At 42.0% G+C, this 17595-nt stretch overlaps 1 protein-coding gene across 1 annotated transcript in view; it reads right to left on the bottom strand.

Moving 5' to 3' along the window:
- LOC120040750 (B-cell lymphoma/leukemia 11B-like) overlaps positions 1–17282 on the bottom strand; it is a 98233-nt gene extending 80951 nt beyond the window's left edge. The window contains 1 exon segment of the mRNA XM_038985797.1: positions 17048–17282. Coding sequence (XP_038841725.1) covers positions 17048–17282 — 235 coding nt within the window.
- Between the last annotated feature and the right edge of the window lie 313 nt (positions 17283–17595).

The raw sequence follows: 17595 nt of genomic DNA, 5'->3' as shown, positions 1-17595 counted from the left end.
GAGGAGGAGAGAGAAGGAGAGGAGGAGAGAGAAGGAGAGGAGGACAGAGAAGGAGAGGAGGACAGAGAAGGAGAGGAAGGAGAGGAGGACAGAGAAGGAGAGGAGGACAGAGAAGGAGAGAAGCAGAGAGAAGGAGAGGAGGACAGAGAAGGAGAGGAGGACAGAGAAGGAGAGGAAGACAGAGAAGGAGGTTTGCGGATGCTGTAGGACCAGCTGCCAGAGAGAGAGAGAGGTGTTGACAGTTAGAATGTACAGTAACCGTGGTGTGTTAAAGCTGATATCATCAAAAAGCCACCACCGCTCACTCTAACTCCTACTACCTACGCCCCATCCCCCCATGACAACACATACACACACAATTAGGAAATATGGCTTTCTACTCTCTCTCAATCTAACTACTAGTGCTGCATGCCATCCGCACACACAGCCTAAGAGCTCCCCCTAGCAGGTGAAAGGAAGCACATCTAGAGAGAGAGTGAGAGAGACAGAGAGAAGGAGAGGGAGAAAAAATAAAGATAGAGGGAGGCAAATAGAGACTTCTCCACCATAGAGGAGGTATTGAAACAGCTGATAAGTCATGAAGTCAAAGACAGCGTTAAAACACCTAGTGATCACAGACACACAGTTCACCATCCCTAAAGTAAGCAAACCAGGCTTCTGGCATGCAGGTTAAGGAGAGGGAGAGAGCGGGTGAGAGAGAGAGCAGGGGAAGGAGAGAGAGAGAGAGAGAGAGAGAGAGAGAGAGAGAGAGAGAGAGAGAGAGAGAGAGAGAGAGAGAGAGAGAGAGAGAGAGAGAGAGAGAGAGAGAGAGAGAGAAGGGGGGATAGTTTCAGTGACCGTTTGTTTTCTTCATGTGGTATTAAAAGTGGGGACAGGGATGGTACAGTATTAGTAGACTATCAGGGACATGGATGGTACAGTATTAGTAGTCTATCAGAGACATGGATGGTACAGTATTAGTAGACTATCAGAGACATGGATGGTACAGTATTAGTAGTCTATCAGAGACATGGATGTAGAGAGAGAGAGAGAGAGAGAGAGAGAGAGAGAGAGAGAGAGAGAAGGGGGGATAGTTTCAGTGACCGTTTGTTTTCTTCATGTGGTATTAAAAGTGGGGACAGGGATGGTACAGTATTAGTAGACTATCAGGGACATGGATGGTACAGTATTAGTAGACTATCAGGGACATGGATGGTACAGTATTAGTAGTCTATCAGAGACATGGATGGTACAGTATTAATAGACTATCAGGGACATGGATGGTACAGTATTAGTAGACTATCAGGGACATGGATGGTACAGTATTAGTAGTCTATCAGAGACATGGATGGTACAGTATTAGTAGTCTATCAGGGACATGGATGGTACAGTATTAGTAGTCTATCAGATACATGGATGGTACAGTATTAGTAGACTATCAGGGACATGGATGGTACAGTATTAGTAGACTATCAGGGACATGGATGGTACAGTATTAGTAGTCTATCAGAGACATGGATGGTACAGTATTAGTAGACTATCAGGGACATGGATGGTACAGTATTAGTAGTCTATCAGAGACATGGATGGTACAGTATTAGTAGACTATCAGGGACATGGATGGTACAGTTTTAGTAGTATATCAGAGACATGGATGGTACAGTATTAGTAGTCTATCAGGGACAGGGATGGTACAGTATTAGTAGTCTATCAGAGACATGGATGGTACAGTATTAGTAGACTATCAGGGACATGGATGGTACAGTATTAGTAGTCTATCAGAGACATGGATGGTACAGTATTAGTAGACTATCAGGGTCAGGGATGGTACAGTATTAGTAGACTATCAGGGACATGGATGGTACAGTATTAGTAGACTATCAGGGACATGGATGGTACAGTATTAGTAGACTATCAGGGACATGGATGGTACAGTATTAGTAGTCTATCAGAGATATGGATGGTACAGTATTAGTAGTCTATCAGGGACATGGATGGTACAGTATTAGTAGTCTATCAGGGACATGGATGGTACAGTATTAGTAGTCTATCAGAGACATGGATGGTACAGTATTAGTAGTCTATCAGAGACATGGATGGTACAGTATTAGTAGTCTATCAGAGACATGGATGGTACAGTATTAGTAGTCTATCAGGGACATGGATGGTACAGTATTAGTAGTCTATCAGGGACATGGATGGTACAGTATTAGTAGTCTATCAGGGACAGGGATGGTACAGTATTAGTAGTCTATCAGGGACAGGGATGGTACAGTATTAGTAGACTATCAGGGACATGGATGGTACAGTATTAGTAGACTATCAGGGACATGGATGGTACAGTATTAGTAGACTATCAGGGACATGGATGGTACAGTATTAATAGACTATCAGGGACATGGATGGTACAGTATTAGTAGACTATCAGGGACATGGATGGTACAGTATTAGTAGTCTATCAGGGACAGGGATGGTACAGTATTAGTAGACTATCAGGGACATGGATGGTACAGTATTAATAGACTATCAGGGACATGGATGGTACAGTATTAGTAGACTATCAGGGACATGGATGGTACAGTATTAGTAGTCTATCAGGGACAGGGATGGTACAGTATTAGTAGACTATCAGGGACATGGATGGTACAGTATTAATAGACTATCAGGGACATGGATGGTACAGTATTAGTAGACTATCAGGGACATGGATGGTACAGTATTAGTAGTCTATCAGATACATGGATGGTACAGTATTAGTAGTCTATCAGGGACAGGGATGGTACAGTATTAGTAGACTATCAGGGACATGGATGGTACAGTATTAGTAGTCTATCAGATACATGGATGGTACAGTATTAGTAGACTATCAGGGACATGGATGGTACAGTATTAGTAGTCTATCAGATACATGGATGGTACAGTATTAGTAGACTATCAGGGACAGGGATGGTACAGTATTAGTAGTCTATCAGAGACATGGATGGTACAGTATTAGTAGTCTATCAGGGACAGGGATGGCGGTTGGACAGGCAAACCAACGGCCATCTAATCAGGAGAATGAGTGTAGGCATGCTGCTTTCTGAAGCCATTGTCTTTCACTGAGTAATGAAATATTCACTAATCTCAAGATGCTTTTTCTGTTTCTCTCTCTCTCTCTCACACACACACACACACACACACACACACACACACACACACACACACACACACACACACACACACACACACACACACACACACACACACACACACACACACACACACACACACACACACACACACACACACACACACACACACACACCCAACGGTGGGTGACATCAGGATTCCCTAAACAACAACAGTACCAGAGATGTCTGCCTTGCTCTTTCTGCTGCTAAGCTCTGTGAATATTATGAATTTATATTTTATGGTCCCCAACACGTAAAAAAATGGTATTCAAGCCTTTGTCGGAATTCATAAATTAGGGCCACATTAGAATGATTAAAACATTGTGCCCCAATCACAGACTATCATCATCCAGCTTTGAAACGGTGCAACAAAAAGGCCCATGGCGGTAATAAAAAACTCTATTTCTCTATTTAACTCTTTTTTATTCCAAACAGCACTATTGAGCTCCATGCAGATATTAATTCTCACCGAGACATAGAGAGACGGGCAGCAACATCTCCATCACACCTCAGAATGAGCACTGTTCTTCCTCTGCCTGTTTGTCTCTCTGGGTTCTCTACGGAACAAAGACCAGCACAGTGGGGTTTCCCTCTGGTCCCCCTCACTGCCAACCCAATGGGAAACATGCATCTCAAGTGGTCGCTGCTGCAATTTACACACTTTGTCACATGCCGGGCCGATAGTCAGTGTGTGTGTGTGTGTGTGTGTGTGTGTGTGTGTGTGTGTGTGTGTGTGTGTGTGTGTGTGTGTGTACACATATGTCAGACGCTACCTCTTCATATACTCTCTATAAATCATAAATTGCTGTTTTCTAGTTCTAACAGAAATATTTTGCATAAATGTTAACGGTTTAACACCTATAAACTTATTGGGCATAGTGTGTTAAAATTACGAAATTATTAGGAGTAAATTGTATTTACTAATAAATCAATAAAAACGATGAAATATTTCAATATAAATATATACAAAATATCTGATCATTATAAAGTCACAAGAAAATATATTGGACTCCGTACCCATACAAAATAACCACATCACTTACAGCCTACATCAGCTATAAATTGCCCTATGAAAATAACATACAGCTTTAACGCAGCTTACCAATGATAGTGTTTCATTTCCATGTGTGAAAACATGCTTAAATCCCTCCCCAAAATAAAATGACATATTCAAACAGATATCCATGCAGCACTTGGAAATGTTTCAATGTTTCACACATATTGAGCGGTGGGTGGGTCGTTAAGCTCACAGAGAAGGTGCGTGTTTTAAATGTAGCACACACAACCTCAGAGCTGCTGCCGTGCCTGTAAAACTATTGAAGTGCAACACTGCAAAGTTTGCAGCTCTCCTGCCTTCCTTCGCTGAGAAGAAAACATCTGAATAAGAGAGTGCAGCTGCAACTTCGAAGAAGTCTGAGGAAGACCTCAACTTAACTACCACTGAATACCATAGACGACGTGTTGATTAGAAGGCAGACGCACGCAAACACATACACATATTTGACTGCGTTCTCAAGACCTCCCCCTTAGGTAAAAAAGGCGGAAAGATAAGAGAAGACTTGTTTCACCATCGTATGTCAGAATAATATTAGAAATTAATTAATTCCAGTAAAGATCGTCAGAAAATACCTTTTGGTGACTTCAACAGAAAGAAGATTTAATCAGGTTTAATTAGATTTAATCAGGTTTAATTAGGTTCAACAGATAAATACATTTGTATCTTCTTTTACACAATTTCTCACCGGTAAAAACAAACACTTTTACTACATTAAATATTGGTTGCTTCAAATGGATATACGATCTAGTGCATGAAAAAATGATGCTGATTTTGCTGATGCCGCATGTGCAATTGTGAATTCACATGTGTGAATTTGCATATGCATGTCTGTGTGTGTGTGTGTGTGTGTGTGTGTGTGTGTGTGTGTGTGTGTGTGTGTGTGTGTGTGTGTGTGTGTGTGTGTGTGTGTGTGTGTGTGTGTGTGTGTCTTCAACCATAAATCCCAAAAACCATTGCGTCTCTGACACATAAATGATTAAATGTGCAAGCACCATACCACAGCTTGCAGCCAGCTCTCTTCCCATGTCTGAACACCCATCATTTAGAAGTGAATATCACTTTCCAGACAGGTTTGACCTGCTAGACATTGATGCTTCCCCTAATCATCCAGGCATGGGGTGTACTGTACTATTCTACTGCAGCATTTAAAACTCACTGAAGGCCGACCCTTACCAAGGTTCTTTGTTGTAAATGAGTGTGTCTGCATATACACACACACTCACACTAACCTTAACCTCTAACGCTAGACTGAACGCCTAACCCCTAACCCTAAACCTAATTGTACCTTAACCTCTAACGCTAGACTGAACGCCTAACCCCTAACCCTAAACCTAATTGTAACCCTAACCCTAAATCTAACCTCTAAGCTTAAAATAGCCTTTGTCCTCATGGGATAGTCGGAAATGTCCCCACGAGGGAGAATTTTCCTTGTTTTACTATCCTTGTGGGGATTTTGGGGACTTTTAGGCCCCCACAAGGGTGTGTGTGTGTGTGTGTGTGTGTGTGTGTGTGTGTGTGTGTGTGTGTGTGTGTGTGTGTGTGTGTGTGTGTGTGTGTGTGTGTGTATTTTCACTATAACAGGGAGGCAGAGTACACTATAAGGCCTTGTGTGTGTGCACCCTCATACCGATCTGAGGGTTGTCTCAGGGGTAGGTTGACGCTCAGATTGTCACTCATATTTCTTCCATCCCCTCAATCCATAGTCTAACATTGGAAATTGGATTTGGAGACAACACTAAAACAGGTCTGTTCTACCTCGGCTGAAGCATACCTCTCTCTGTTCTCTCTCTGTTCTCTCTGTTCTCTCTCTGTTCTCTCTGTTCTCTCTCTGTTCTCTCTGTTCTCTCTCTGTTCTCTCTCTCTGTTCTCTCTCTGTTCTCTCTGTTCTCTCTGTTCTCTCTCTCTGTTCTCTCTCTGTTCTCTCTCTGTTCTCTCTCTGTTCTCTCTCTGTTCTCTCTGTTCTCTCTCTGTTCTCTCTGTTCTCTCTGTTCTCTCTCTCTGTTCTCTCTCTCTGTTCTCTCTCTCTGTGTTCTCTCTCTCTGTTCTCTCTCTCTCTGTTCTCTCTCTCTTCCTCTCTGTTCTCTCTCTCTGTTCTCTCTCTCTCTCTCTGTTCTCTCTCTGTTCTCTCTCTGTTCTCTCTGTTCTCTCTGTTCTCTCTCTCTGTTCTCTCTCTCTGTTCTCTCTCTCTGTTCTCTCTCTCTCTGTTCTCTCTCTCTGTTCTCTCTGTTCTCTCTCTCTGTTCTCTCTCTCTGTTCTCTCTCTCTGTGTTCTCTCTCTCTGTTCTCTCTCTCTCTGTTCTCTCTCTCTTCCTCTCTGTTCTCTCTCTCTGTTCTCTCTCTCTCTCTCTGTTCTCTCTCTGTTCTCTCTCTCTCTCTCTCTCTCTGTTCTCTCTCTCTCTCTCTCTCTGTTCTCTCTCTGTTCTCTCTCTCTCTCTCTGTTCTCTCTCTCTGTTCTCTCTCTCTCTGTTCTCTCTCTCACACACACACACACACACGTCTTTGCAATCAGATCTAGGTCTGATAACTTGGAAAAGCTTTAGTTTCCAGATCAACAAGGTACATGAGTATATATGACACATGCCGATATAAAGTGTGTATCTCGTAGGCCAATTTTAAAGTTTTACTGTCTGATGTCCTGCAGAGTTTAGTCAGAGTAAGATGGTGCTGATTGCCCCTCCGCGGGACAAACAAAACATTGCTGCTATTTGAAACTATTTGCATACCAATGACAACAGGAGTGAAAACAACAGGATGGAGTTATAGCTAGAGGAAAAATCTCTGTGTTTGAGAAATGATGGTAGACTGACTGGAGCTGAAGCCATCACCCACAAACCTGTATCCAGAGGACTGACTGGTGTATATATATAGGCACACACACACACACACACACACACAAATATCAAGACACACACATACACATACAAGGATTGGCAGGCATACGCACACGCACACACACAGAAATGATTGGGCCATAAAAGTGAGAGGTGTGTGTGTTGGAGAGAATGTGCAGAGTACACAGTCCTAACAACACAAAACACATTGGACTCTGATGACATCACCATGGAGTGCCTCTGTTCTCAGTTGGCTGGCTGGATTAGACTCTGACAATACTTCAGAACTCCATAGAAAAATAAATGATGGCTGGATGTAATTAATTTGAACTTGATGCCTTGAAAGTGCTCTTTAGAATTTGACCAGACTATATTTGTTTCACAATTCTTCACATGTCTGGTTGGTGCTTTTCTGGGTAGCTAGACTCTAATAAAAGGTTTTGTGTGACACTATGCTACTACCATATTTTAAAAAAGTAACAAGTATCTTGCAGTTTAAAAATTCATAATTTAACATTTAATCAATGAATTGGTGTTTCAGACACGCTGATGTACGATGTAAAAATAGAGATACGGTCATTCTTTTTTCATAAAATGTCTGTGTTTCCTGTTTAATCTCTCATCGGCTCTCGGCTCTCCTCTACCTTGCCACCACACAGCGGTGGCTCTGTGCAGGCAGCACGCCGAAGACACTGCGCTCCGGCTCCTAACTGCGCTGTTTCTGCCTGCCAATATAACCTACACTCGTACACGTCACCTATAGTGGGCTATACCTACAGCTGTAGCCTATAAATCAGAACCTAGAATCGTTAGAATAAATTGGTGATAGACATCTAATAATAACCTACAAAGACGTTTGGACACACAATTGACTATTGCAAATAGAGATGTTTTGCGAAACAAATGAATTTAGAGTATAAACAACGGAGGACATATCCACAAATCGCCATTCAGCAAAACATTTGAAGGTAAATCCATATTGTCAAGACAGGAACTAGGCTGACTGTCAATTATCTCTTTGTATCGTGAGAAATCTGTATAAATAAAATATGAATGTAGCGTATATACACCATGCCAAGGTATTGTTAAATTACTTCAGCTGTCAACATCGCTCTATAATAATTACATTCGGATTAGAAAAGCAGCAAAGCAAAGATAATAAAGTTGTTTGCATGCGTTGGTTAACCTGGCGCGAGGATATCTGACTAGTGCTCGACCAAGGGGAGGAGAAATCTGTACAGTATTTATATATTTAAATGTGCTTATAAAATTAAACATATAATTTGTCGGTTCACTATACCAAAAAATAACAGGGATACCGGCTTTGGCTGTTCGATAAAAGTTTGGTGCTTTGATAAAATGCATATTGTGTTGTATTAGCCTAATGTGAAAACGCTTGAAGATGTGATCGTTTTCTGTTTGCTAGGACACACACGTTAAACCTGTAATGTATCTCAACACGATGTGTCAATGGGTTATTTCGCTATTAGATTAATATTATTACAATGACATTGTTGGAAATGTATGAGATAATAAATTGAGTGAACAAATGCATATGAACTTGAAAGCGTGTTGAAACAGAATAATGTATGAATAGACTTTCAGAGTAAGAAAGCAATTGTATCCAAAATGTCAGAGGTCCATCCATTCACTGAAGCCATGTATTATTCTCGGTTTTCTACTTGGCCCCAGATGACTTAGTGCAGCCAGATACCTGACGGCCTAAAAGCACCAACAATACCTTACACTTCACAGTTCAATGGTCTGTTTGGAAGAGAAGACGGTTTGATGGTGAAATGTCATTATAAATGTTTTTAAGATGCTGTATTTAATAGACATTTATTAAGGTAAAGCTCTTTTTTAATTTATACAGCTTTCACAAAAGTAGTCTCAACTAGTATCCCATGTATAAAGTATATTTAACGTAAATGTTATGCGTAAAATATACGTAAAAAGAACAGAGTATAGGCAACATGACATCTTCACTCTAAGTAAAAATGGTTTATGGAAATGTCATTGTTAAATATTGAATATCCTATTTAATTTCTCAAATTAATTATACTGTCAAATGCCATAGTTTATAAACTAGTGAAACCTTGTCAGATTCCGTAGTTCAAAACTCTTTTTTTACCAACCCTGATGTCACGCGCTGAAAAGTTGAACTATACCCTCTCTGAAGTTGATCAAATTAGCCAAATGTGGCAGTAAATACAGAAGTCAAACAATTACACATTAATGTAGATTTTTTTTTAAATAGTCCATTCATGAGTTGTGTGTGACTGAGTGAAAATGAAAACCAGGTACTTACGTGCTATTAATTCTCTCTGTGACACGTGCTGTGGGTTCCCCTGCTTGCGACGGGACATTGCCCTGGCATTTACACTTGCATTGCCCGGGGACCAGCACTCTGAAGGATGGGCTCTTCCCTCCTATTGCCTCCACTTGCTCGGCACTCAACTTTTCCCGGGACCTCCAAAAGTACGAGGCTCCTGCGATCGGACTGACGGCTGGGGTGGGTGGTTGATCGTGCTTTGAGCTATTGGCTAGTGGTCCCCTCACTCCGAGAGGCGAAAGTGTCTTTTGCGCTTCGCCTCGTCGGTCCACTCTGCCCCTGTGTTTGTATGTGACGAGACCGTGGATAGCCTGTGCTATACCTTCAGTTCTCTTTCACCGCTTCTCTCTGTAGGTTACTCACACCATTTGGCAAAAGGTGTGTGAGAGAAGTGATCTGTCCGAGTAGAAAAAAGAAAGATATCAGAAGTGGGGAAATATCCTTGGATGTTTGACGGATGTAGTGAGTGACAGTTGGGATCAAACCCTGGCGAGTGTCCCTCCACCTTGTGAGAGAAGAAGAATCAGAACGCGATGGTCAGTGCGCGCGCTGACAGCTCGGAATGCGCTGGGTATCGGCCTCTGAACTTATTTCGTTTCTTCTTTTAGAAACAAACACTAAAATAACAAATCGCAAACATTCACAATTACAATAATTGATAATACAATTTTACAAAATTATGAATCCAATTTTTCTTCTCGGGCACTTGGGTATCATCAAGTGATGGGCACTTCTGTTGGTGCAGCCTTGAGCATCAGCATGCAATGGCAGGTACTTTTCAGTCTCCTCAACTCCAAGTGCTCTGCCCCCTTGTACGGCTCTGTGTAGACCTGGCACACAGACTGCCACCTCTTTTCTAAATAAATCAAGACCTGCACTCTTTTTCTCTCCCCTTTCTCTGTGTGAGTGTGACGATTGAGTAGTGAGTCCTGCTTCCCCCGAGCTCTCGGTCTCTCTGTGGCTAGGGCTGCCTCCGTACAATGGGATACAATTCAAGTTCAAGTGCGGACGTGACGTTAAGTCTACAGTGAGAAAGAAAAATGGCAGACTGCAAGAGCACTGAGGGCGACTAGTGGTGGCTTTTCACAACTATCGGATCACCAGCAGCAAGCGGTGGACAGCGCACTGTCGCGGTCTCTCTTAGATAGAGGAGCAGTGGACGGAGCCTCTCCTCTTACTGCCTCACACAGACAGGCACGCGGAAGGGAAAGTCGCAGTGTTCAGAAAAAGTCACGCTATTCTTTATGTTCAAATAACATTTTCCATTGACCAATATACCCTAATAATAGAATAAGATTGTTTGTTGATTTTTGCATAGACCTGCTGGACAGTTTTGCATAGACCTGCTGGACAGTTTTGCATAGACCTGCTGGACAGTTTTGCATAGACCTGCTGGACAGTTTACAAGACCATTTCTATCAAATGCATTCATTGTCATCCGTCAAATATAATTTATTAGAAATATTATTCAAGTGGCTTTTTTTTACATATAGGCCTAAGGTGAATACTTTTATAAGTGGATGACTTGTTAAGATTTAGTCACCGATTTATTTTTTTTGCTGGCATTTCTGTACGCGCTTTTGACGTCCTATTCGATTACAATAGGAGCTAATAAGGAGGTGGGGAATAGACATTGATATAAAGTTCTTGGAAATATAATGTATTACGTGTCTTGTTACATTATCCATACAGACAACATTTGACCAGTATTCTGTAGTAACCTTCCCTCTGCTTGGCAATTTGCGTTGGAATGGAACACATTTGAACATAGATTAATTTGTTCAGAGATTTTATCATAAAATACCAGAACATCTTTACTCACTGCAAATTCTCAAAATAAATACTCGGAAAACAATGTTGTGTTGATTAGTCAACAACAAGCGTAGCCTAGGCTACTGTAGTGCATCTTATTTATCTCTGAACAGGTTCTCCCCGCAGACATTCATTTATATACATTTGGATTTATTCAGAGTTACATATTCTCTCATAAATGTATCAAGACCTAGTAAAAAGACGCAAAGCAAATTCCCGCGCTTCAAACACGATTCATCAGAGGTCGATCAAATACATAATGAATGTGCTTAGGCTATCTGTGCACTTTATTACAGGGTTATGAATAGACCACCTGGCTATCCTATAGTCTGTCTTATTCGTTATTTACATAGTTTACACATGATTCTGGCTCACAAAGTATGCAATGATTTACCAGAATAATTAAATACAGGCTATGTTTTTTTTAAATTATGAAATGGAGTCTGAACCATTTATAATTTGAAAGTTCATTCCTGCGTTCTTAATTCAAATCTATTTATCTCCGGATTCCAAGATGTTTATTACCTGTATGGTACCAGGGAAGCATTTCATATGGATCCTCTTTTGCCCTAATTCTGCACACTGGAGTTCAAATCCATGATCAGGGCCTTATCAACAAGATGACACCCATAAATTACAGAAATAAACTTCCAAGTGGTATAAACTCAAGATGAAAATGAGAAACACACACTGGAACACAGAATGAGAAACAGATCCTCATCACACTGTGTCAGCAGCATCTATATTGTAGGCGTACAATGCAGATGCTCGCCCCCATCCTCTGCTCTGCATCCCCATTGCCTGTGTGGGACTGCTCCAGTGCATGTGAGACTTGGAGACACACAAGAGCAAAGCACTAAGTCAAAGAGTGTGTTTGAGCTGAGCTTCTACCCTCTACCTACATGGAGCTGTAGTGGTAATCTTCTGCATGTCTTACTGGGAGCTGATTGACGAGGCAAGGAGATAGGCAGTAGTAAGGCAGGCGGTAAGGCAGGCAGCAGGGCAGGCAGTGTAGTGAGCGAGGCAAGCAGGCGGGACAGGGAGAGGGGCAGAGAGGCAGACAGACATGTAAGGATAGGCAGGCAGGCGAGGCAGGCAGAGAGGCAGACAGGCATATTGTGTGTTAGTGGGGGGAGGGGGGATCATGACAAGTAAGTTATTGTGTAACTGATGAAGATATCTGGGACAATTGACAAATTAATTAAATTGAAGCGGTTGGAAGGCGAGTACAAAATAATGTTTGATTCAAAGGAAATATAGTATTCCACACCATCTAGAGTGGTTGTGTTCTGGTGAAAAGAAGGGCACTATGTAAGAAATAGGGTGCCATTTGAGATACACTATGACTATGTCTGTGCTGTGGTAATACATACATCTGGTTTTGATCTAGCGAGTGATGCTGAGCTGCATACTGTTCCAACATTCCCATTCAACTTTCAACCCAGACGTGCTATCTATCTATCTATCTATCTATCTATCTATCTATCTATCTATCTATCTATCTATCTATCTATCTATCTATCTAACTACTAACTTTAAGCATCAGCTGTCTGAGCAGCTCACCAATCGCTGCCCATCTGTAAATAGCCCATCCAACTACCTACCTCATCCCCAAATTGTTTTTTATTTACTTTTTTTTGCTCTTTTGCACACCAGTATTTCTACTTGCACATCATCTGCACATCTATCACTCCAGTGTTAATTTTCTAAATTGTAATTACTTCGCTACTATGGCCTATTTATTGCCTTACCTCCTTACTCCATTTGCACACACTGTATATATATTTTTTCTATTGTTATTGACTGTACTTTTGATTATTCCATGTGTAACTCTGTGTTGTTTTTTGTCGCACTGCTTTGCTTTATCTTGGCCAGGTCGCAGTTGTAAATGAGAACTTGTTCTCAACTGGCCTACCTGGTTAAATAAAGGTGAAATAAACATTTTTAAAATAAAATATCTATCTATCTCGACTTTTTAAACCTTTATCTATAGTAGCCTATATATGGTGACAGGGATTCACTTTGTCGAAAACAACAACTTTTCACAGATTTTTCTTAGTGGAGGGAATTACTAGGCATCAGAAAGAGAGGTTGGGGTTTATTTTTCACTAGACATGAACGGTAGGTCAAAAGTCAAAAGCAAGCTCTCTGGTCATCCTTTCCTTTCCACATGGCATTGATTGGCTCAGCTGATACCAACTCCTATTGCTATTTAACACCCATCTCCATATCTCAATAGCTGGATTTGTGGGCAAACCCCCTGGAAAAACTTCCTCTTCCTCTAGCCGTATTTTAATCCGTGCATCATGCCTTCACGCCACCCCGTGTTGAGATGTTCATGCATATTTATCTCCAAGTGGTGCCGGGTCAGGTATTCATCCATCTCTTCTTTCTCTCTCCGTTGATCACGGGGGAATCCGAAGGCCTGCTTTCCCAGGGTTTTATCCCGGTGCGTGAACGACACGGAACGCTGGCTGAGCCTCCCTCTCACATCTAGATTTGGGGGAAAGAAGATTTTGTTCCTGTTCCAGGTGGTCCGCTCCACAGTTCTCATCTGCTGAGGAACCATGAAATACGCTTCTTTAAGCCTTAGTGGCCTGCCGCTCACCGCTGGCTGAGACTGAGGCTGAGACTGCCGCTACTGCAGAGCACTGTGTAAAACCACCGCCGCGATGCGTTGAATGGACTTTGTTCAGTCGTCCACATCGCCTTGAGTGCTCTTCCCTTCTTCTCTCTCTCTCTCTCTCTCTCTTTGTCGATACCAGTCCCTTTCCTTTCCTCTCCTATCTTCGCGGCTCGTCTTGGCTGGAGCCCCGAGCTTCAGCTGTCTTCAGTAGCAGCTTGACAGACTCAGAGCCAAGCGCTTTCCTGTTTCCCTCCTTTCTTCCTTCCCTCCATACACCAGCACCAGTGAGTGGGAGGATATAAATAGACATTCTCATGCTCATTTACAATAAAAGGGGGGATTGCAGGTTCTTCCCAATGATGCCTTTTCCGTACTGTATAACAGAACACCCAACTCCTATTTGGAAGGATATCCAACCGTTTTGTCCTCGCATTACTTAGCTGAAGGCATTACGTTGAAGCGTAAATCATTTTCATGTTTAAGATTAAGTACATGCCAATGGTTTTGGTTTTAGTTGTTATGGAAAGTAATGTATGAGATTAAGATTAGTTTTCATTTGTTGGTTCATCCCTGTAGTTAATTCAGTGGTCAGGGAGAGGGACTAAGTAAGTGGAATATAGGATTCAATCCCACTGCAAACCTACTGTTGGGTCCTGGTCAAAAGTAGTGCACTAAATAAGGAATAGGGTGCCATAGGGCTCTGGTCTAAAGTAGTGCACTAAATAGGGAATATGGTGCCAATTGGAACACTCATGTCTCATTCAAAGGTCACAAACTGACAAATCTTCCATATTTTACATCATACTGTAATCACAGCAGAGCAGAGTGAAATGTTCTCATAATCAGACCATTTCCTCATCATCACCCAGGTAAAGAAGAAGAAGTGAACTGTACATTTGAGTTGCCATGCATGGCTTATCGCGGCTCTCAGAATGTGCTCCTCATCCTTTTGCTCTCTGCTCTCAGACCCATGTTGGGCAACAGCAGTCAACTCTCTATTGCACCGGGCCCAATACCTCTCTGAGCTGAGGATCATCAGTGTTATAAGTTATGGGGATGTCCGTCGTCACGGCGACAATTCTTGGATGTAAATGTTCTGTTTTTGCCCCCTGGTTTAATTTGCATATGTAGTATATGCAGTGTTTGGGTTTTATGCTAATGCCAAATAAGCTGTTTCTCTAGGCTAATGATTCCAGCTGGCGATTAGAGGATAATTAACGGGAAATAGAGGTGTCCAACCGATTCTTTCGATGACTTGCATCCTAAAGAACAATTGTTCAGGAACGGGCTGCTAATATTTGGAGTCTTAGGGTTTTATAATCACTCATTTTAACTGTTTGTTGTTTATGTAATAAGAATGTATCATCATATTTTTCACTCTCACTCTGGAAGATACCAAAAAAAATCACCAGTGGACTCAACGCTTCCCTCCAGAATATCATATTCAACAGAGAAGTAAAGAGAGGCAGAGAGAGGCAGAGAGAGAGAGAGGCAGAGAGAGAGAGAGAGGCAGAGAAAGAGAGAGAGGCAGAGAGGCAGAGAGAGAGAGAGAGAGAGGCAGAGGCAGAGAGAGAGGCGAGATATGAATGTGACAGTGTTAATACCTCTACAGCCCTGTAACAGCCCTGTAACGTCTCCCAGACAAAGACTTGTAATGCAACAGTACCCTCTGTTGGCTAGCAGCTGCCAGATGCAAATTACAGGCCTCTGTCTACGCACCCACTGAACAGAGCAGGGTTAGCTCGCTCATCACAATTTGGGACCTTCACCCCCTCCTCTCTACCCCCCTACTACCATTCCTGGTAACCAACAACCCACCCCCCTCATTCTCTCCGGATGCAAGGGAAGAAGAGACAAGAAGAATAGTCTTGTTTGTTGTCTTCAGTGGTGTACTACAGTTCTCTTGTTCTAGACCTGTCTGACTGCCTGAGTCCATTTGAAAGTCAATGTTAAGTATGATTGATCACATAGAGATGCATGTAGCTGTATAGGCCCCTAGACTGGGTCGACACTGTAGCCACATTAATAGATAGCAGGTTGATTTTAAACATGACCTGCCCTGAAATAATATTCACTTTGGATGTCCTCCTTACTGGGTTAATGTTTAATTAAAAAGTGGTTTTGGTGGTTTTATTTTCTTATTATAGATGTTGAGAATAAAGCCAACCTTTAAAGTGCTAACGAGTACTCCCAAGACGTTCTCCACATGACTCAAGTGTTTGAGGGGGAGCTCGCGAGCAGAGAACAAGCCCTTAAGCACAATTAAGAATATCAAAGTTGAAATTATTCCCTTTAAAGGGAAAATGCTAATGATAGGTTTATTTATAACAAGTTAACACATTCCCCTGCTCTGCTCACCTGTAGCCGATGCGCTCATTGACTCACACACTTCTTCCCTCTACTCTTAATCAACAAGGGTTGGGGTATTGTTCTTTTTCAAAATTAACTTTATTTTTGGGATAATTAATGCTATTACAATTAACTAACGTAGATAGGATGGTTGTGTTGGTGACTTTCTCTGATGCGTTATATAATGAGGGTAAAAACAACCTATAAAACATTGTATATTTAACTCACAGAGCCAGAACTGTCTTTATGTGGTAATTAGATATGCATTCAATTACCAGCTGTATTTATGAGACTGCCTTGTGATGTCATAACACTGCAATATGTTATGTGCTTATTTTACATTTTTCTTCTTTGTTTCTTCTTTTTGGCAAGGAATTTAATATAAATTGTATTCAAGTTTTTATTGCTGTAACCTATTGTATCCATATATATATCCATCATTTGATATATGTTTGATTGAATTGCTCACACATTTTGACAGGGCTCGCTCTCTTTCTCTCTGTCCCTCTCTTTCCCCGCACACACGCGCTCGCTCGCATGCACGCACTCAACAGAGAGAGAGGAGAGAACACACACACACTCGAGAGAGCGAGAGAGAGAGCGGGGAGAGAGAAAGAAGGAGAGAAATGGCCCATCACTCCAGGAAAGGAATGTGCCCTTTAATTCCCTTTTCAGCAAGAAAAGTGAAATAAAAGTTCAAGAGTGCGTCCCAAATTATTCCCTATTCCCTATATGCACTACTTTTGACCATAGGCCTCTGGTAAAAATCAGTGCACTATATATCGAAAAGGGTATCACTTGGGACGTAGCCCAAGATACATTGATTATAAAGATGGGTGATATAAAGCTGTATTTCCCGGATGCTCCATGTTTCCAGGATGCTCCAGGATACTCCATGTTTCCAGGATGCTCCATGTTTCCAGGATGCTCCAGGATGCTCCATGTTTCCAGGATGCTCCATGTTTCCAGGATGCTCCAGGATACTCCATGTTTCCAGGATGCTCCAGGATGCTCCATGTTTCCAGGATGCTCCAGGATGCTCCATGTTTCCAGGATGCTCCATGTTTCCAGGATGCTCCAGGATGCTCCATGTTTCCAGGATGCTCCATGTTTCCAGGATGCTCCATGTTTCCAGCTTTCTGTCAGTATCTAGACTATCCACAACCAGACCAAGAGACCTAGAGGCAGGGGTCAGACACTCTCCGACCCCTGCTAAATGACAAATAATCCTTGTTGGGGTGCTAGGGGCCCGCTTGATCACTTTAGGAAGCCCCCTCTCTACTTTAGGAAGCCCCATCTCTCCTTTAGGAAGCACCGTCTCTTCTTTAGGAAGCACCGTCTCTCCTTTAGGCATGAGCGTGTGTAATAATTGACCATATTTTGACCATATTTGGTGAATAGCTGCATGTGTTTAAATAATATGTAGGCCTGTGAGCCTCA

The sequence above is a fragment of the Salvelinus namaycush genome, unplaced genomic scaffold (genome assembly GCF_016432855.1).
Source record: "Salvelinus namaycush isolate Seneca unplaced genomic scaffold, SaNama_1.0 Scaffold379, whole genome shotgun sequence".
NCBI classification, from domain to species: Eukaryota; Metazoa; Chordata; class Actinopteri; order Salmoniformes; family Salmonidae; genus Salvelinus; species Salvelinus namaycush.
The sequence above is the reverse complement of the archived record's forward strand: the minus strand, read 5'-3'. Positions and strand labels throughout refer to the sequence as shown.